Source organism: Mytilus galloprovincialis, chromosome 6, assembly GCF_965363235.1.
Source record: "Mytilus galloprovincialis chromosome 6, xbMytGall1.hap1.1, whole genome shotgun sequence".
In the NCBI taxonomy this organism is placed as follows: domain Eukaryota; kingdom Metazoa; phylum Mollusca; class Bivalvia; order Mytilida; family Mytilidae; genus Mytilus; species Mytilus galloprovincialis.
Genome location: NC_134843.1, coordinates 32758306 through 32780836, shown reverse-complemented (window position 1 = coordinate 32780836; position 22531 = coordinate 32758306). Strand labels below are relative to the sequence as shown.

The 22531-nt window shown below is 31.3% G+C and overlaps 1 protein-coding gene across 19 annotated transcripts in view; it reads right to left on the bottom strand.

The window, feature by feature from the left end:
- Positions 1-22531, bottom strand: part of LOC143079394 (uncharacterized) — an 81338-nt gene that overhangs the window by 43332 nt on the left and 15475 nt on the right. For 8 of the 19 annotated variants that reach the window (XM_076254695.1, XM_076254700.1, XM_076254699.1 and 5 more), the window contains 14 exons: positions 21721-21804; positions 21220-21264; positions 19019-19150; positions 17958-18031; positions 17263-17395; positions 15806-15919; positions 14307-14453; positions 13571-13654; positions 11641-11724; positions 10062-10220; positions 8829-8891; positions 5015-5098; positions 1321-1404; positions 257-331 (listed from right to left, as the gene is read on the bottom strand). In XM_076254695.1, coding sequence (XP_076110810.1) covers positions 257-331; positions 1321-1404; positions 5015-5098; positions 8829-8891; positions 10062-10220; positions 11641-11724; positions 13571-13654; positions 14307-14453; positions 15806-15919; positions 17263-17395; positions 17958-18031; positions 19019-19150; positions 21220-21264; positions 21721-21804 — 1362 coding nt within the window. Of the gene's footprint in view, positions 1-256; positions 332-1320; positions 1405-5014; positions 5099-5961; positions 6022-8828; positions 8892-10061; positions 10221-11640; positions 11725-13570; positions 13655-14306; positions 14454-15805; positions 15920-17262; positions 17396-17957; positions 18032-19018; positions 19151-21219; positions 21265-21720; positions 21805-22531 lie in introns of those variants that run through there. The other 11 variants (XM_076254706.1, XM_076254692.1, XM_076254704.1 and 8 more) reach the window with 7 other exon arrangements.

The following is a 22531-nucleotide window of genomic DNA, read 5'->3' as shown; positions in this document are numbered from 1 at the left end:
ACAAACTTTCTTGCAAACTAAAATTTTTTAAATTGAAATCAGAGTTATTCAGTTTAAATATATTGTTTATGAAACCTAAATTCAAGCAATTTTAAGGTAAAATCAATCCATTTTATAATAATCTAAAATAAAACTAAGCTGACAATTTGCAAGGAAGATTGTTGCATGCAATGTATGAATGTATTCTGTGTTGACTTTTGAGGAGTCCAAAATGTTTAAATCTGTACAGACCGAGAGAATCTTGAATGATGTTTACCTCAGCAGTCAGAGCATCTCTAGTATCTTTTGAAGAACTCTGTAATTTATTCAAAGAAGTTGTCAGTTTCTGGACCTGAAAACACAAAACACAAGATATTAACGTTTGCGATGATGGCAGGTCCAGATTATTAAACATGTGAAATGTGATAAATTTGAATTCAAATAAATTATTCTTTGAAATATTATCCATAGCTCATTTTTAAAGGCGTTAAACAAATTTCTATACTTTCATATTCAAAAACTTTTATGAAAATGCAGAATCAGGATTGCCAGTTGTTCAAGGTCTAAATATAGCAGACATTGCCAGGTAACATGCATGGCAAGGGAATGATTCCACAGAAGACACAGCTGAAAAATATGTCTGCAACATGCAAGCTGGTGTTAAAAGGAAAGATGGAATCAAAAATCTATAAAAGGTAATTATAATCATTATTGTCAATATAATTAATGTAAAATATTAAATTTTCCATTATGAATAGTTTTGCATGCAATTAGATTGGAGTGATTTATCTCCCTTGTGACAACAGTTATCTTCCTTTTAGTGATTTCTCTAAAAGAGATAATTTTAGATAATAACATGTGAACACTACACCCACGACAGTTAACAGGGTGATGGTTAAGATTATTAAACATGCATTAGTAAATTAAATTAAATAAACGTGCACATGTGCTTAATCTATGCTCATCTGGCATAAGGTGACAAGCATGAAAGCTAATTTTATCACAATATAATTTAGGAATCTGTATTTTGAATTTCTATCTTTTCTAATATATCAAATGTTATTTTTAGTTTAGATTTTACTTGGAAATTTGTAGCTTATTATTTTCTTCTCTTCATTATTCATGTTTTTCATTATACTTTTTACTAAAATAAAACTAGTAAATAAATTTCCACTTGGACTATATAATTTATTCTTTTGCCAAAGTAAAAAGACTACTGTTGCCAAATTAAAAAGTTTTACAATCAAAAACCACATCAATAGTTGAATCATGCACCCACAACATAAAAAAGCTATAAGCTAACTACACTGAAGCTGTGTGAAACACTATATATTTTTCTACCTGTGCCAAAGATTCGGCATGTTGGGCTTTCAACGTTTGTTGCTCCGCCTCTGCTCGAGTTACCTTGGTTACGTTTGCACTGGCCTATGTAACAAATTCTCACTAATTATAATATCATTTTGGTTTTTAACCAAAAACAAATTGACACAAATTTTCATCCTAGGTAGGTGATGTTTTAACTACAAGATTACACAAGATATAGTACAAATATTACTAATTGAGGCATAAATAAGGGAAATTATTATAAGCAATAGTGGGAAATAGATATTATTAGTCTACATTTTAAAAGTCTAGAAGGTATTCTAAACTCGTTCTAAGATTTTAATTTACTGCTTTTACTCCCCCCCCCCCCCCAAAAAAAAAAACTTACAACAGAAACAATTTATGTGTTTAATTTTCTTGGGATACAAATGGTCCTGGACCTCAATGAAATTTTATCACAGAAACAAAGTTACCTTTCTATACCCATGGCTTTTTCTAGCATTCCCTAAAAGTCGGACAAAAAATTCTTTCCAATAAGAATTGAAAATAATAAGTAAGCAGAATTTCTAATATCATATAGATTGCCCTACTAAAATTGGTTTCAAATAAACATAAGTTTTGTGTCATAACTCCCAAAATGGCATTTAAAATAATGATTCCCAAACCATCCTAATAAACCCTTATGGATATCGATCAGTCTGGCTTCCCAAAATGATGTTAAGTTGTGATGGGTAAGTTTAACTTTAGTTAGTTCCACCCTTACATAGAATCTGGGAAAATAATGTTTAATTATCTGTACACTAATATATGCTATGGTAAGTATGCATCTAAACAATTTATAAAAAAATACAACACTCGAACACATCCATGCAGTGTTTAGAAACTCTTTCTATAGGCTCATTCCAATGCTGAGCCAATGTAATTTTTAGATAAATTGTTAAAATTATCAACACAGACTAATTAGGTCTCTCAAGGGAATGAACAGGAACCAAAACTAGAGGCTCTAAAGAGCCTGTGTCGCTCACCTTGGTCAATGTGAATATTAAACAATGGACACAGATGGATTCATGACAAAATTGTGTTTTGGTGATGGTGATGTGTTTGTAGATCTTACTTTACTAAACATTCTTGCTGCTTACAATTATCTCTATCTATAACAGTACTTTCTGTGGAAAATGTTATTGAAAATCTTCAAATTTTAAGAAAATTGTTAAAAATTGACTTTGAAGGGCAATTACTCCTTAGGGGGTCAATTGACTATTTTGGTCATAGTGACTTATTTTTAGTTCTTACTTTGCTGTACATTATTGCTGTTTACAGTTTATCTCTATCTATAATAATATTCAAGATAACAAAAAAAACAGCAAAATTTCCTCAAAATTACCAATTCAGGGGCAGCAACCTAACAACAGATTATCCAATTCATCTGAAAATTCCAGGGCAGATAGATCATGACCTGATCAACAATTTTACTTCCTGTCAGATTTGCTCTTAATGCTTTGGTTTTTGAGTTATAAGCCAAAAACTGCATTTTACCCCCATGTTCTATTTTTAGCCATGGCGGCCATCTTGGTTTGTTGGCCGAGTTACCAGACACATTTTTTTTAACTAGATACCCCAATTATGGCTAAGTTTGGTTAAATTTGGCCCAGTAGTTTCAGAGGAGAAGATTTTTCTAAAAGATTACTAAGATTTAAGAAAAATTGTTAAAAATTGACTATAAAGGGCAATAACTCCTAAAGTGGTCAACTGACCATTTTGGTCATGTTGACTTATTTGTAGATCTTACTTTGCTGAACATTATTGCTGTTTACAGTTTATCTCTATCTATAATAATATTCAAGATAATAACCAAAAACAGCAAAATTTCCTTAAAATTATCAATTCAGGGGCAGCAACCCAACAACGGGTTGTTTGATTCATCTGAAAATTTCAGGGCAGATAGATCTTCACCTGATGAACAATTTTACTCCATGTCAGATTTGCTCTAAATGCTCTGGTTTTTGAGTTATAAGCCAAAAACTGCATTTTACCCCTATGTTCTATTTTTAGCCATGGCGGCCATCTTGGTTGGTTGGACGGGTCACGCCACACATTTTTTAAACTAGATACCCCAATGATGATTGTGGCCAAGTTTGGATTAATTTGTCCCAGTAGTTTCAGAGAAGAAGATTTTTGTAAAAGATAACTAAGATTTACGAAAAATGGTTAAAAATGGACTAAAAAGGGCAATAACTCCTAAAGTGGTCAACTGACCATTTCGGTCCCGTTGACTTATTTGTAAATCTTACTTTGCTGAACATTATTGCTGTTTACAGTTTATCTCTATCTATAATAATATTCAAGATAATAACCAAAAACAGCAAAATTTCCTTAAAATTATAAATTCAGGGGCAGCAACCCAACAACGGGTTGTCCGATTCATCTGAAAATTTCAGGGCAGATAGATCTTCACCTGATTAACAATTTTACCCCATGTCAGATTTGCTCTAAATGCTTTGGTTTTTGAGTTATAACCCAAAAACTGCATTTTACCCCTATGTTCTATTTTTAGCCATGGCGGCCATCTTGGTTGGTTGGCCGGGTCACGCCACACATTTTTTAAACTAGATACCCCAATGATGATTGTGGCCAAGTTTGGTTTAATTTAGCCCAGTAGTTTCAGAGGAGAAGATTTTTGTAAAAGTTAACGACGACGGACGACGACGACGGACGACGGACGACGACGGACGACGGACGCAAAGTGATGGGAAAAGCTCACTTGGCCCTTCGGGCCAGGTGAGCTAAAAACTGTTATAACAAACAAAACCATGCAGGACCTTAAAACTGGGAATTCATATCACAAAACACAATTTTACAAATAACTGCAGTATTAAGCAAATTCTTCTTTACTAAAGTAATTGTGCAATCAAAACTATGTTGTTTCCAATTTATTCAGGATAATTTGCACCCACTTAAAGCTATGAATTCCCGGTCAATACATATCATATAAATAAATAATACAGTGTTTTGCTACGTTTTTCAAATGGTCTTGTAAATTTCTACAACAGTAATTACTTATTGTTACATTAAGTGAAACAAAGCTGGTCATACATATTTCTTCAATCTAATGTCTTCTATAACAGAATGACTAGCAAAGTAAAAAACCCTATGACTAAAGTAATAGATCTACAGGGAAAACTTATTTAAGCATATATTTATTATGTAAAAAGAACTTTCTACTTCAAACTGTGGATTTTATTATTTAAAAGTCAGAATACAGCATCCTTTTTAAGAACTTTAGGCTATATTAAAAAAACAAGAAATATATTATAATAAATGAAGTAAATGTTTCATTGCTTTCGTATAAATGTTGTTTCTAGTAGCTAAATACATGAAATAGCTGAAGAAAAGATATACATTTGCACCCCCTTTTTAGAGCAGTGTCTCTGTAAAGACTTGTTTGATATAACTGTAATTTCTAAATAGATCCACCCCTGGTCATACTTAAGCTAAAGTCACATTTTCACTGTTAAAAAAGTGGTGGTATAATAGTGAAATTTCTACACTTTGGTTTCCATTACGGTTGCAATACACAGTTCTATTTACAAACAAAAATGTTGTGATATTGTATTCTGACTTGGAGTAACAGCTTTAACATGTTATTATGGTCATCTGATGGTCATAGTGATTTTAAGTATATCTATAAAAGTGATATTGTGTGATTGCTTACATCAGATTTATAATTTTCGTTCATTCTCCTTAGTGACTCAATTTCTTCTTCTGCAACCTTGCATCTTGCTTCTAATCTGTGCATCTATAAATAGAACAAAATCATTCCAAATCAGTAAACTTCCTTATAATTCACTTTAATAGCAATGAGACATAAAAATTGTACATGTTTACTAAAAAATAATACACTTGTTTAACAAAATGTTTTAAATAATCCTCCAAATACCATATTTGTTTTAACTATACAATGTTTAAAATGGAAACAACCCAAATGTCACTGAGGGACAGCATTTTATGAACATGCACATTTTGTTTTTTGCCTCTTTCAAATTCCATGTGTAGATCTTTTTTCACAATTACCTAATCAGCACACATTTCAGAATTAAATTACATATGATGTGTAAACAAAACTTGAAATGATATTAAAACTAAATATTATCAAACATGAATTTATTGAGTGCTTTCAAGTTGTATAGCATGTATTTGTTTCACAAGCAGAGACAAAAGCTATTTTGATTTTATCATGTCAAATGCAATGTAGCATTTTAAAACTTGTGCCTTCCTGTAATTTTATTCATCTTAAAATTAATTTGGTGATATAAACAGTAAACAATATGAAATAAATATATTTCTTACATGAAATTAAAAGGCAATAAATGCTACATGTAGGTTAAGAATTTCTCGATAAAAATACCTAATTTTTCAATGTGTTACAGTTGTGTGCATGTATTTAAGAATTCAAGGGCAAATTGTAAACAATTCATATCTGCATACCCAAGCAAGATATTTGTATGAACTTGTTTAGATCCAATTTATATAAACACATTGTTGATAAAGATCTAAATAACACTATACAAAGACACCTATACATCTGGTTAACCTACAAAATTAACATGTAATTAATTTCAAAATAGAAATGGACAAATAAACAACAGAAACAGAATCTACCTTTTGGTGAATTGTAAAAGGGACCTTATCCCTTCTGTCCTCCATCTTGTTTTTTATGCTTCTGGTTGACAACGTTGTTAAGATATTTTATCTATACCCCCACCTTACAATTCATTAATTAAATGGCCCAGTCAATTAATGCTATCTATAATTGGGTCAAAAGTTAAAGTATCACAACAGGTAATTTAATTAAGACTCCATAAATAAACAAAGCTATTAAAATGAATCTGACAAGTTAATACTTATAAGTTATTTCCATTTAATTATTCAATGTACTGATTAACACATATATTAACACATATTTATCTTTTGACAGCATTTTTTATTCCTGTACAAATATGCTCTAGATTAAAAACTCTCTGAAAATTACTGATTTCATTTTGAAAATGTTTATATAAACTTTAGAATTATTTTTTCTATTTTATTATAAAAATATGTATTTATAATTTTTGAAATTCAATTAAAACTATTCACTTGACTCACAAAGAGGACAGTTTTGAAGAGTTATATATAATTTTCACAACCAGTATCTTAACACTTTTTTTATTTTAGGGTAAAAAAAAAATTTAAAAATCCAAAAAAATACTACAAAGATATGTGAAAAATCAGTATGGAATTTTTTTACCTTTTCTCTTTTTATTAGTAATATTATTTTGTCTCATATAAATTGCACAAAAGTTCAGGGTTCATTCTATCTTTCAATGGCATGAGCCTCCATTGAAGTTATTGACCTCTCAAACCAAAGTATACTCCATTCAGATTTCCCAACTAGAAGCTCATTCATGATACTTATTCAATTTACAATTCTGTCTACTGAAAATGGGACCAAAGTTCAGAGACATTTGTCCTGCGTATAATTATTCTTGACCTAAAAACACATTTAGTTTCTACACAAGACATGATATCTGCATTTTCTGCACTGATTAAGGAAAGGTGTTGTGGATTCAGTCATTTCCATGGATACTAATTTTATTTGATTACACACATGGTATGCTAAATACTGCATACCAGTCTATAGAAAATTTGTTATATGTTTACAATCGATTCCATTGAGTGTGTAGACAAAGGTAATATATTTGGATAGCTTGCTTATTCAGCTGAACTGCGAATTCATTATTAGGTTAGGTAAACTACCCTCCTTTAAGAGTAGATTAGTCTGACAGATAACAAAACTATCTGTCTGTAGGACTAGGCTATTTCTAAAGGAGGGTAGTATACCTTACCTAACAATGACTTCACGTTCAGCTGGCAAGCAAGCTAACCAAAGATATTACCTTTGTCTACACACTCAATGGAATCGGCTGTAACACTGAAATTCAGGTTTTATCTTTACCACCAAATATACGACAATTAGTTTATCACGGATAATTATGTATCCACAGTATCTGACTTGTAACTTTCTATAGACAGAGAATAAAGTTTAAGAAGTAAGGTGCAGTGCAATGAAGACTTTATTAATATTATTAATATTATTGGAAAGCTGCTGTGCGAATAATCCAATGAGTGGTGTGTAATTAACTATGTGTTAGTGAATATAAATAAAAACATAACAAAATTAAATGATGGAAGTACAGTCTAACAATGTTTAACAAAATCAGTAAAAATCAATCTCTGAACAGATCTGTCTCTGCACCTCTTAATGCTTATATTGAGAGCCTGTTCTCATGAGTCATGGGAAGCCATTGTATACGTAATGTCAAGGCATTTGGCATTGCAAATTAAGCATTTCGCCAATAAATTTTCTATTCAATACAACCTTGCTTAGGTAGGAAGGGAAGATAATTTCATAACAGTTGGAAACAACCCCAACTTACAAAATTTCTACAAAATGGATAAAGTGAGGAACTAGAATTTAGGTAGGTAGTAAAAACTGCCTTAGTCAATAACTATATTTTTCAAAATTATTCTTCTGATGATCCCCACTCAGGGGCGGATCCAGCCATTTTAAAAAGGGGGGGTTCCCAACCCAGGACAAAGGGGGTTTGGGGGTTTGGAGGGGGGGGGGGTTCCAACTTTATGTCCCCATTCAAATGCATTGATTGTCCAAAAAAAAGGGGGGGTTTCAACCACGCCACTGCCACTCTAATCCAATGTTTTGGAGTCATCATCAGAAAGACACACAATGCAAAACACAAGGCCCAAGAGAATAATTTATTTTATAAGGTGCTTGACCTGTGCCACAATTTCAAATTAATATTTTATCATTAATTTAAAGAAAAAAACAAAAAGAGTATTGTTTAATTTACACTATATTGTTTATGGTTAAAAAATTACTTGTGCTGATGCATGCATTGCATTTTCTATATAGTGATAAACATACTTCATTATAATTTTGCATTACCTCTGATAATAACTGTTGAATTTAAAACAAATGTTTATGTTATAACATAGTATTAAAACTAGTCAGCATTGAGAATTTCCTTCATCATACTCATTTCAAAGCAGTGTGATTTTGTAACTTGAAATATAGAAATTCACTGTTAAAAGAATAGTTGTACAGGGTGAAATTTAAAATGGATAAAATATCCACATAAAGATTATCAAGACCTTATCTCAAAAATTAGATTTAAAACAAAACTGGCAATTTTATTTCTTTTATTAAGTAAAGCAAGGTTCCCAACATGCACTGTCAGTTAGGTTTATACAGGTTTAACTACAATAGAAACAACCAATATTCAGAGATTTAACTACAAAATAAATGACCAATCAGTGATTAAAAACCAAACCAAAAAAGTTTCAACTTATGACTGTTTCAGAGATTGAAAACTACATGCATCATAATTCAAGGGAGGTAAGTAAGCCAGTCTCCCAGCCATGTGTTAGGTGCAGGAAAAGCAATGTTTTTCTGGTTATAAATGTTGGTTTACCTCTTCCTCCTTAAGTTTTTTCTGGTCCTCAGTCTGGTTGAGGGAGTGTATTTTTGAATCCAGCTATAATAATTAGGCAATAAATGTCTAGCAAAGCTTATAACAAAACTTTCAAAACAATACATAAGCAATTGTATATGTGTCTAGTACTTTTTATATCATGAACACACATGTCATGTTTCAAACCAAAGCATGATTAATTTGCTAGTATAAAAAAACCCACATGTAATGGATATATACAATTTCACTTTAACTATGAATTCATTTATTTTCGACAGAACCAAATATTTGATGGATATTTGTTCTCATGGTTTTACCAAGGTCTGAATATAAGATTATAGAAACTTAGTACTGCATTGAACATTTAATTTTGGGGTTCACCTATACCCACAAAATCCATGAAAATTTGCACTCCACCAATAATAATACACCTTATCGCTAATCCCGGCTGACCAGGCCGCTTGAACTTTTCACGTCAACAACAATCAGTTTTCCATTGTGGCATCAGATATTTTGTTTTATGACGTCAAAATTTTACGGGAACCTGTGTGATATCCAGTAATGGCGGACAAATAGCGATAAGTTGTATAAATCCACAGTAAATAATTTACATATAGACAGCTGACTTTTAAATTTCTGATCTTCAATATTTTTGTTTTTATTTATTAATGCGTATTGAATCCAAAATTTTGAAGATGAATTAATAAATACTGATGACAAGACAAAGCCTACCCGTGTAAAAACACAAAAAGATACTGAGGTTATCATTTATTGACTAAAATTTACGTCATGTGTCAAAAAACAATTCTATAAAATAATTTTCCTTTACAATTTTCAAGCAATATTAACATTTTCAAGAAATTGGTATTCAGACCTAACATTAAAAAAATTGCCTGAATCTAAAATTGCTTAAAAATTATACTTTTCCCAAAAAAATTTGAAGCTTCATGTATCAGATAAGAGACGTCAAGGTCTCCACAAGGGTTGGTTTGTAAGATATAAATTTGGTTTTACAATACAATACTGAAGTTCTCTTTTAAAAACACCAAAACACTTTCAGGTCTTCATTATTCTACGATTTTTGATTTCTAAATGAAATGTTTCACTCATATTGTTCGACAGTTCCAGATATATATCACTGAAGTTTTCTACACTATAATTACATATCAAAGCAAACCGCAAAAATATATAATGTATTATATAATTGGATTGTAAAAGGTATCTAAATCGTACCTCTGAAACTGCAGCGTCTCTTTTCTCTTGCAATGCAAGGACATCCCGTCTTAATTTCTGGATAGTCTCGTCTCTTCTTGCCAACTCAGATTTCAAAATGTCATGGTGATCTTTCTTTGAGACTTGAGAATCCCTTACTCTATCTTGCAGAATTCCAATCTGTGAGGATAAATGAAGATACAATGAACTTCCAATGGTTGAGTTCTGATACTATCAACCGACTATTTGCTCCTTTCAAGTGTAGAAAAAAAAACTCAAATATAAATTGTCTCAAAAATTTAAAACTTGGATCTTTCTTTATCTATCTACATCTAGTGAATTTGAAAATTGCATTAAAGACTGCTGAGTGGGATAAATAGGGCTAAAAGCAAAATAAAATATCCGCATATAAATTAGTTGCGGTATATTTTTCAAATATTCTGCCTCACATCATTTATATGTTGTCTGACCAGCAAAAATTAACAAAACAAAATTCATCACACCTATACTGACTGAGAGGTATAAGCTGCATGGCTTTGTTGCAGCAAAAAAAAAGTAAAATTACAGCTTTTACATTAATGCTAGCAAGACAAATCTTTGTTTGGCTTGCTTGCTTTGTTTGTATCAGTGTTTGCTGAAGCATGACAATTAAGATAGGCGGGGCTTCAGCTTGTATACATCATACTTAAATTTAATTGGACGTTATGTTTGAGGTTAAGGACACTAAATTTCAAAACATCACATGACACATATTCTCACATGTTTCCTTACCTGTAAATATACAATACAGACAGGATTCTACTTCGTCGAAATTATCTCCCCATTACGCCAGTTCATTTTCTCAATCGTGGAAATGGAAGACAATTATTTTTTATCTTCAAAGATCCAACTAAAGACTGTCGTCAAGCACTTTTAGTAAAATAGCTATTCGAACACACCTACTTTGATTTTGTGGTCCATTGGATAGGTATTTCACTTGACCCCTATATTTCATCTTTTAGTACTGTGATTTGTTTATGCTATAAAGTCAACATGTAGCTTTGCTATATTAAATGATAGAATCTGAAGCGAGATGATATATCAAATACTCTTGCTTTGTACGTTTTAAAGACAAAATATTCATCTCAAACACACCCTAACATAAAATAAGGTGCACTCGATTTTCTTTTTCGATACAATTGTTTCCCATTTTTTGGAATATTTTCTTGAGTAACATAATGGAAGGGCATACATGGAAATAACTGACTGAACTAATAGATTGATATGTTAAAATAATATTAGGTCAATGTTAAAGGACAGTTTCTCAGCCTCTTACAAGAAAAAGTTTATATTTTTCTTTCATTGGCAAATTATTGTATTTTTACAGGTGAGGAAACATGTGAGAATATTTGTCGTGTGATGTTCTAAAATTAAGTGTCCTTAACCTCAAACACAACGTCCAATAAAATTTAAGTATGATGTATACAAGCTGAAGCCCCGCCTATCTTAATTGCCATGCTTGAGCAAACATTGATACAAACAAAGCAAGCAAGCCAAACAAAGATTTGTCTTGCTAGCATTAATGTAAAAGCTGTAAAATAAATGTTATTAGTAAGATTACCTCTTCCATTGCTTTTCTCCTCTGTTCTTTTGATTCTTGAAGATCAGCTTCCAGTGATCGTAACCTTCTTTCATAATGGGGGATCTAAAAGGATTAACAAATTTACAATGCTGTTTGATTTGTCTTAAAATTATACCTATGTAAACATATTCTGCAACTGGATTATATTGAAATTACAGCAACAAACAGCTTAACAAATGAACAGAATTGTACCTATCTTTTTCTGAAGTTTTTTTTGGGCAGAGTGAATCTCAGGAGTGCAAAATGTACAAATGTATATAATATATCTTAGCATCGATTATGCATTAAATAAAAAAAATTATCCTGCAGTTAGCCAACTATTGTACAAATAACAGGTATACAAATAAATTTTTGCTAATAAAGTCTCCTGTTACCCCACTTCAACATTGAGCAATTTGTAATATGAATATTTCTGTTTCCTAACCAGTTAATTTTGGGGTCCTCTTCGTGGTCCGCTGAGCCTCACTTTTCTTCCTGTTTCTAAAGCTCATGCAAATAAATTTTACATATCCGACAACATACATATATTGTATATATATTGACTCTAACAGCAAGAAGTTATAGCATAAGACCAATCAGCTTGAAATTTCTTTGCATTTTAACAATTTCTCAGTCTTACCCAGAAAAGAGATTGATCTTGATGAAGATATTCCCTCTCACTCATTTCATATAAACACTGCCATTGTCAAGTCCCAAAACTTGTCCTTCAAACCACCTTAATAATATCTACACTGCCATTTTAAGTTTGTCTTTAACGTTAGTCTATTCATCATGTTGCATGTTTTAATCACATCCTGTATATTTTCCCCATTAAAATGATCAAATATTCAATTTAAGTAAATAGTGGTTGAATTTCAGTAACTTAACCCATTCTCAAGTTGAAGTCACAGACTCATGAATGGTTTATCTGTATAACTAGTTTATTACTATTGATATATTTGAAGTTATACTGGAGTATTTAAAAAAAAATGCTGCATGTGGAAATTTAAAATTAGGTGACAAAATTAGATTGGATTTTAAAGAGGTGCAAAGAGGGATTTCAGAAAACAATTCTTAGGAATAAATGGAGTTTCTTTATACTGTAAAATATAGATCTTTTTTATGTCATCTTCAGCATTTAAATTTAACAATTTCAATTATCGGAGATTATAAATCAGAAAACCATTACAGGCAAAATACTCACAAAGAGAAAATTTAATGAAATTATAAGGTAACCTATACTGTCGACAGAGATAACATGATATGAAATTTAACCCAATGGCATTAATGATTTAAAACTCTGATCAAATTATGGAATATTTGATCAATAAAATAAATTTATCAACATTGATATTTTTACAGCTTTAAAATGCCAATAAACTAAAGGAAACAAGTTATGTCCTGTCATTGAACAATACTATGATATGGTTCAACAAATTCAATATTAAATATTAAATTAATATTTGCCTGACTTTATATATTTAACTAACCAATTCTTCATTTTCACAGACTACTGCTAATAGGGTATTGTTGTGGGTTTATGTGCTTGTTAGATGTGGCATTTAACTGTCTATGAACAGTTCTTTATCCACAATGACAGCTAGTTATCAATCAATTGATTAGATTGAGAACAGAGAATAATGGTATTAGAAATATTAAAAAATTAATGTTGTTAATAATTTTTATCCATTGAGGTTTTAGATATTCAAAAACAAATCACGGCAAGAAGCATACCAGTAGGGACTATTCTAATAAATCATTGGATGGGGTAGATGGAAGGTACTCAAATCAATTAAGGATAGATTATTGTAGTTTCTCTTAAAATCACAATTAAATAGAACATATTTAAGCTATGGGTGGTTGTGGTCCTTCCAGTCCATCAATCACCTACAACATTGTACAATGTACAATAATAACTGAATTAAATTACCTCTTGGCTAGTTTGACTGTATCTATCTTTGTATTGTTGTACATCAAGCTTCAGTTGTCTCATTGTTTCCTCAGATTTTGCCAGCTAAAATCATACAACAAGATACTGTAGAATTTAGTTTTCCCCTTTTTAAACTTTCTATATGTACTTAGAAAATGTTCATCTTTACTATGTCAATCTTTTTTTAAACTATTCACTGGTTTTTTTTGTTTGTTTTTTTTAAAATAAAGCCCTCCACCAATATTCAGATATACTTCTTGTATTCCTGTACCACTACCTTCTATATTCTACTTAAATTATAACAGTTATAAGACTAGAGATTGAAACTTTAAACACAAAATCCACACTTATCTAAAAGCATTAAAGTCTACTTTATATCTTCCTATGGTTCTGATTGATAAAATTGAACATTTACATGCAAACTAAAAGCAAATAATAATCTTACTACACATACTACACGAAACCAATTAAAACACCACAAAAACTATATTTAAAAGAAAATTAAATTCAAATAATCAAAATTGGTGTCCTGCTGTATATCTAAATGGCAATGCTTTTGTAAATTGACACAAATATATTAAAACTTGTAAACTAATACAAATATATTTCTTTTTTTCAGCTTCCAAATCAAATATATAACATGTACGCCACTGTATCAAGCTGTATCAAGCTAAAAGTCAGATAAGTTCTAGCTGCCATTGATCTAACAGATTTATATTTGCCAATTGTTTATTACCTCCCCTGCAGAGAAACGATGTTTATCCTGTAGTGATTTAATGGTCTGCTGTCCTGCTCCTATTTCTGCCTCTCTTCTAGAGACCTGATTATGGAGGTCACTAAGTTGTGCTTGGAGGGATGAAATCTTGCGTTCCCGATTTGAGACCTGATAGCCAGAGAGAGATGAAGCATGAGAGTAAAGGATGAACAAACACCACATGATGAGCCATTCTTTACTGCATACAAACACATACCGGGGTATGTCTTATCAATTTGTAGTTTCAGAATCTAATGCACTCTGGGTAATATTTTGAAAAATGTACACCAAAATGTTGTGATTGGTTTAAAACGTTCTAAACAATGGAAATTCAACCAATGATGTAACGTTCATTTCATTTTGGTGTACGAACAATGAGATTACCCATAGTTCTTTAGATTCTGAAAAGTGAATTCTTATAAATACTTAAGTCTCGCATGATAAAGTTTAATCAGTGAATGTCGGGAAATGCTATTTACATTTAAACTGCAAAAAAATATTGCTTTTGAACTTTAAGGAAGAAATCAATAGTTAATTTTCATAGAATGTCTTTTATATAGAATGTCTTTGAATTTCACATGTAAATTTTCATCATTTGTCTTAACTGCTTTTCATAAATCATATTTTCATCCTCATAAACTGCATTGTATCAGAAATGAAGAATAGTCTAATAAGAAAAACCTTGGGACGAAGTGGATTAAGTCAAGTCTCTGTATTTGCAATGTGTCCTTAGTTTTCAGTCTTTCACTTAGTTCTTAGTTACAAAGACCAGTCAGAATAACCCTCTCAGTGGATTTAAGGTTTGTAAATGTGTACAAAAACAGCACTTTCTGCCAAAATTTCTTTTAAACTAGTTTCATAGTCAGAAAGACTATGGACATATGAGCAAAATTATTGAAGCAACTATGAGCAGTATGCAGTAAACTGGCTTTTAAAAAGCAAACAAATAAAGCAGTTGTGAGGTCACCATTTTCCCTGATTATAAACTTTATCCAACACCATTTGTTCTTATATTTATGATAATAACTAAAGATCTCCATTCCTCTTTGTACTTATATAGCAAATCTTTTAAAATTAAAAAAACATGAGGATGAACATGAAATGGTACTTATTACATACTAATTGAATGTAAACTTGTACTAAAGTAAAATATTGAGTGTAGACTTAAAAAAAATTAGTATATATATTGTTTTAACAACAGCTATAATGCATTACAATTAACATTCAGCATGAGGTTAAAGGAAAAGATACTTTTTGATAATTTAGGATGAAATTTGACACCATATCAACTTCCAGCTTATTTAACCCCCCCCCCCCCCCCCCCTACCCCATCCACACCAAAAATATGTTCCTAGACTTAAATATAATTAAACAGGTCTCTATAAAATATATTCTTTCTTAACAATAATATAAGATATCTTTTCCTTTTCAAATGCCAATTCAAATCATCAACTTTGTGGTCAATAATGATAAAATCTTACATCAGCAGTTAGATCTTCTGATTTTTGTTCCGCTCTACGTAAATCGTTCTTCATCTGCATAATGGTAAAGTCACGTTCAGCTATTTGTCTAAATGGATCTTTTTCTCCTGTCTTCTGTAAAACAATTTTACACAGATATCAATCTATAAATCCCAAATCTTAGTCAATAAGGTTAACTTTGAACTGCCGGTTGCCACATCTTTATAAATAGGGTGCAAACAGTAATCCACCATTCTGCCTCTGATGAAGGTCCTTTTGGACCGAAACAGGTCAGGCTATGAAACACCCCTAGGCGCTGTTAATTATGTGTATTGGCATATATACTATTTTTTTACCCAACTCTTCATCAACTTGCTGATGAGGATCTTTTAAAAAGCTAAGAATCATAAACTATCCACCGCTACCTAATCTTTTTATTCTTCTGCTTCTAAAGTACCAACATACTTATTTGCCTCATGATCACAAGCAGTTCTAACTTTAGACCAGAACAAGGATAGTTTTGAAAAGAACAAATATTTTTGCAAGAGATATACAGTTATTTTGACTAAGTTGCATTTTATCTAGATATTTGTGTAGTACTGTATAGCAGGTTATTTTCGTGGTTGTAAAATTTCGCGATTTTTGTTCAATAAGGTTATTGAAATATACAAAACATTTGCACGATTATTATTTTGGCAGATTGAAAACTTTTATCAATACCTTTGCATTTACACTTTTAAGGAATTTATTTTGTCGATTTTGTTCTTTCTGCAAAAATAAGCGAAAATTTACACTCCGTGAAAATAACCCGATATCTTTGTGTTTTTCTCTTTCTCTTTTTTTTTTGTTGTATATTCATTATATTCAAATTATAAATGTTTTCCTCTTTCTTTGGAATTGCTATATCAAGGAATCAGATTTTTTTATAATGATATATTTGTAAAGATGACCAATAAATATGTCTGAACTAAGTAAACTGTAGAAGAAATAGTGTTCACAAAAAAAGTTATAGCATGTATAATGCTCTTATATTGTTGATTCATGGTCCAACAAATTTGCAAAACAATATACTGTGGGTTCATTATATTTCGTTGGATGCCAATTTTAGTTGATTTTGTGGAAAAAATGGAACCAGGAATTTAAAAGTTCAACGAAATACAAATTTTCTATAGAATTGTATGCCGACTGTGCCAAAACCATGAATTTAAATATCCAGGAATATGTAAGTTGTCCTCAATCCACGAAAATTGGAACCAGGGGCGGATCCAGCCATTTTGAAAAGGGGGGGTTCCAAACCCAGGACAAAGGGGGGGGGTTCCAACTATATGTCCCCATTCAAATGCATTGATCAGCCAAAAAAAGGGGGGGTTCCAACCCCCACCCCCTGGATCCGTCAATGGGAACCCACGAAAATAAATGACTCCACAGTATGTGTTTGTAATATTTAAAGTGACTATGATATTTATAATTTTTCATACCTCATCTTGGGAAGCCCTGACTGAAGTATTTTGTGGTTGAGATCTTTGTAAGGAATCTATCTGCTCATCTTTCCGCCGTAATTTTTCATTCAGTTCTCGAATTCTTTCTTCAAAGGCACCTTCAGAATTCCTTCTAAAATATAAACAATATGAAATTTGAGTTCATTATGCATAGAAATAATCTGAAGGACAACTTTTCTTTAAAAATTTGAATAGAATGTGTGTTTGTCATTATTTTGACAATTTTCTTGTTTATCTTCTATAGAAAAGTCTGGAGAACATATGAGTAAGGTTAGGGGCCAGTTGAATATATCTTTAATCACACTGTGCATTTTATCAGTATGTATTACTGTAAATTCAGAAATAACTGTGTGCATTTATTATTGCTATTTTGTCATTTTACACTTAAATGCAATAAAAAAATTTACGATTTTGAGAAAAATCCTGTTTAATTCATATAAAATATTTCAAAATGCGAGTTTAAATTATTGTGTTTACAACTCTGTCACATTTTTTGCAATAATAAAAACCTGTCAATAATTTCTGAATTTACAGTAGTCCTTTTCATCTAAAAGCAAATTTTGATAAAAAAAAATATCTATCAAATTTTAAGAAATTCACACTTCCACCACTTTTGTGATTATATGATTTTCTTTCTTTTATTTATTTTTTTTTTATTTCTAAATAAAACTTACATTCCAGTTAACTGTTCATGGAGGGAACCAAAAACTTGGTCCATAGACAGCTCCCGAAAATTGCAATTTATTGTCTGAAATAAATAAAAGCAATATAGTTAAATACGCTTGGTAAAAAAAATCTTCTATGAATGCAAGATTTTATTTTCATGATCTATCTATTAAAATGCTGCCTTATAGATGGTGCTACATGAAATCTGTTTTAAGTTCTGCAGGATTAACAAGTTTTATTGGTAACTAGTTAAATAATTCAGATCCTTGGAAAGATTTTAAATTCTTGCTTCCGATACCTTCCTGCCACAAAAATCTAAATCTAAATTAAAAAAAATATATATAGATGTGTCGAAATGACACGAATGACCCCGTCTCAAAATGGAAAATCTGCAATTTCAACAACACATATGGACACAAACATGATGGTAGTCTCACATATAGAAAATCTGCTCAAAATCGTAAGGCTTTTAAAAAAAACTCATATAACCATGATAACTGTGATTTTCAATAATTTATCAAGGTCTAAAGCCTATAATTTTTGCAAAAATTAGAGAAACGGAACTAAACATAAACTTGATGTGTAACTTATCATGGATAACTCACTTACCAAAAATCAGCCGTATATCTGAAGGCGTTTAGAATTTTTTTTGCATAACTGTGATTTTCAACAATTTATTGAAGTCCAAAGACCGTAATTTCGGCAAAAATTAGCAGAGCAGAACAAAACTCAAAGACAACTTTGTTGCGGGCCATAAAAATCTTTTAAACTGAGTTTTACTGTGTTTATAGCTGTTTGTTTGTTTATTCTACATTGGCTAGAGGTATAGGGGAGAGTTAAGATATCATAAAACATGTTTAACCCGGTACCCTTTTTTGCACTTGTCCTGGGTGTCCTCAATCGGGAGCCTCTGGCCTTTACTACTACTACTCTTGTATATTTTCTTAAAATTTTAGTTCATTTATATCTTTCAGAGTTTAGTGTGACATCCATTTTCACTGAACTAGTACTCTTTTGTTCTGGGCCTAGCTGAAGCCAGCCTAAGAGTGCACCATAATAATAAGCCTACCTCCCATCGTCCTGTGGTTCTAGCAGTACTGATGACAGATATTAACTGGTTAATGTCATGGTTCAGATTAGAATTCTCATCTCGTAATCGACTTAGGTTTTCATCCTGTCTCCCTAATCGATCCTGCATTTCCTGTTAAAGATAAATAGTTATCGTTCAACTACCGTTGTTATTATATAACAAACATTTATAATTAACCATTCTCACTGCAGATGGTACCAACAAATTCCAAACTATCATGGTTATTATATAACAAACATTTATAATTTACCATTTTCATGGCAGATGGTACAAACAAATTCCAAACGTAATAGAATTTATGATGATGTATGAGGTTGTGTCAGAACATTTTTCATAGCTGACTATCATGTATGGGCTTTGCTCATTGTTGAAGGCTGCAGGGTGACCTGTAACTGTTAATTTCTGTGTCATTTGGTCTCTTGTGGAGAGGTGTCTCATTGGAAACCATACCACATCTTCTTTTTTATATTATGAATAGGTTGAAGAAACACTTGCCTGCTAGCACATAGCTATCACATTTTGAAGAGAGTAAGTACATTTTTAATGAAAATCCTAATTAAACTACATACTAGAAAAAAAATAATTTTGAGAACTAACACACTGGTATTGTAGGCAGGATAAAAGACCCTACTTAAATAACCGTTTGTTTGAGCAAATGGCAAAATTTTCTATAACCTCAACTCTTACATTATATATATAATTAGTTTTGAGCAGATCTCTCATAAAAAACATTACTTTTGTGTAGATCTCTCATATTTTCATCAGTGTTAATATCAGATAAATATATATATGTATACAATGCATGAACAAGTACATGCAAAGACAAAATGAAATGTTGAGTATGGAGCAACAAACAAATAACTCAACTGTCCAAAAATTAAAATCTGGGTCTGCTCACACACTTTATTACATACAGTCCACGTTTTTCACTTATGCTTTTTTAGTATTAAAAGTTCTTAGTGTAGCAATGTCAATATTCAAGTTCAATGCAAGAATATTGAATATCTGTTTCAAATATATTTCCAGAGGAGCACATTTTGTTTTAATACCTTTTTAATGAAATATTTATTTCAAAATCTAAAATCTGTCCAGACATATTAAAATTTCTGTGTTCAAGTATTCTACATATATTTAGTTTACCGATATATTCTTAACGATTCCCACAATGCATTGCAAAGCTTAAACTTTTCTACATACAATAGAAAATGATTTTATCAGCCTTTTCATTGTCAAACTATTTTTACTTATACAATTTGTAATTTAAATGAATGGAATAGCTTTCCCGTGACATAAGAGATTTCTATTCTGAATGCACCACGATCCTTTAAAGTCCTGTTATCATTCTATTAACAGACAGCTAACTTTTGACTTATATAAACATCAGCATTTAATGTGTTTGTGGTTGTTTCTAAATCAAACAAAATCAATTTTCATCGTATTTTAATGATAATATTGTCCATATCTGAATATTAATTATACTCAAGTTTAATCCTGTTTAATTCTATTACTAGTATACCGTAAAATTGGGATCAAAGATAAAAAGTCAGGAGATTTAATCTTGTTTAATCTATTATGCAGTAAAATTGTGATATATATAAAAAGTTAGTAGGCAAAACCAAAGCCAACAAAACTTAAACAAAGTGTAAGTTTACCAAAGACTAATGAAAAACCATTACATTTTCAGCCCCCCTCTAAAGTTTTTTATTTCTATTTTTTCTACAATGCTAAATCACAGCATATATGTACACGTATTTTCTGTAAACTGCTTTATGACATGTGCTCAGAGGCAGATTTAGAGGGGTTTTCAGGGGGTCCGGGGCCCCCCTTTTCTGGGAAAAAATTAGTTGATTATATAGGGAATCACTGAAGCATGGCTGAAGTGGGCCCCCTCTTAGGCAGTCAGTCGGCCCCCACTTATGAAAATTTCTTGATCCGCCCCTGGTGCTTAACTATACTGAACTAAGTTGCAGTGCTGTTCAGCATGATTAATGTAGGCATTTCAATTGTGGCCATGCTAGTTTTCATTACAATTTACTTTAGTAAGCAGTGTACATGCACAAACATTTTTATCACAATTCACTGAAATATGCACTATTATAGTAGACAGGCCAATTTACAGTTGCATGCCAATGTTTCAGTCAATCTGTAAAATTGATCATGCGCTGAAGAAAATATTTCACCTTATAGGGAGACCACTGAGTCTCTATCCTAAGAGTCCTTCGTTCCTGTGGTAACAGAATAAATCTGACACTCAATAAATACAACTACTCAATTGACATTCAAGAACATTGATGCTGGGTTTTTTTTCTAAATAAGACTGAGTATTAACGGACTTCAGTAAATTATCCAAATTACTGTATTATTTAAATAATTGAAGGCCAAAGTTTATATGTCTTTTTCACCAAGTGCATATCTTTTAGCTATGATTGACCAATAGTTTCTGTCTAGAATCTAGATTCCAAATTTGCAAATGAATGTTTTAAAATACCAGCAACTGATTTCAAGAGTTTCAGATTTTTTTTTTTTTTTGAATTTTGAATTTTGAATTTTGTGAAATGTTTTAGTATTTTTGGTTTAGTTCAATTTATTCTGTAGTGAAAACACTTACATTTAAAGAATTCCTTAACCTACATTAATGTCAATATGGAGTTAAATTGCTTCCAACCTCTACCATAGCCTACCTCTATCATTGCTTCTGCTCTTGTTTTCTCGATAGTTAGAGCTCTCAACTCTCGTTCTAAATCCCTTGCTTTGTTCACATATTCCTGAAAATAAAAGTATCAAGTTTAGATTGTGCCAATTAAAATTACATCTACTTTATACTTCAGCTTCCGTCAATTTTACTGTCCACTTTGCAAATAGTTGCATACCCGTAGCCAAGGGGGTTCGGGGGTTCGGACAAACCCCCCCTTGAAATCAAATAAGCACTGTTAAAGTCAACGTTTTGTTCAAATTGTGACTGTTAAAGTCGAGTTCATGAGTCCAACAAACCCCCCTTGGAAATTCCTGGCTACGGGCCTGAGTTGAGCAATGTAGCGAGGAAGTAAACAGACTGACAATGCAGTTAAACAAGACCAAATGAAAATAAGAATACTATTTCAGAATTTTTATGGCAAATTTAGAGAAACAATTATAAAACTATGTCTTATTTCAGAAATGATAGAAACATGTTTAAAACCTCTAACCCTAGATTTAAAATATTCTTCATCATTGCAGGCAATACATCTCAGATTTCAAAAATCTCATATCCAAATTATCAATTATGTATGAATGCTGTTAAAAGTCAATAGCACTAAAATATTATCAAATATCATAAATTTTTGAAAATAGACCCTTTAGCAAAATACAGATTAGTTTTTCAGACAAATCATCTAGGAACTATATTAATCATACAAGTCAACCCCTTCAATCGGCCGTTTAAGAATATAAAGGACTATGGGTAATTTTATTGTTCATACCCAATTATGAAAATAAAGTCATGAATTTCCACTG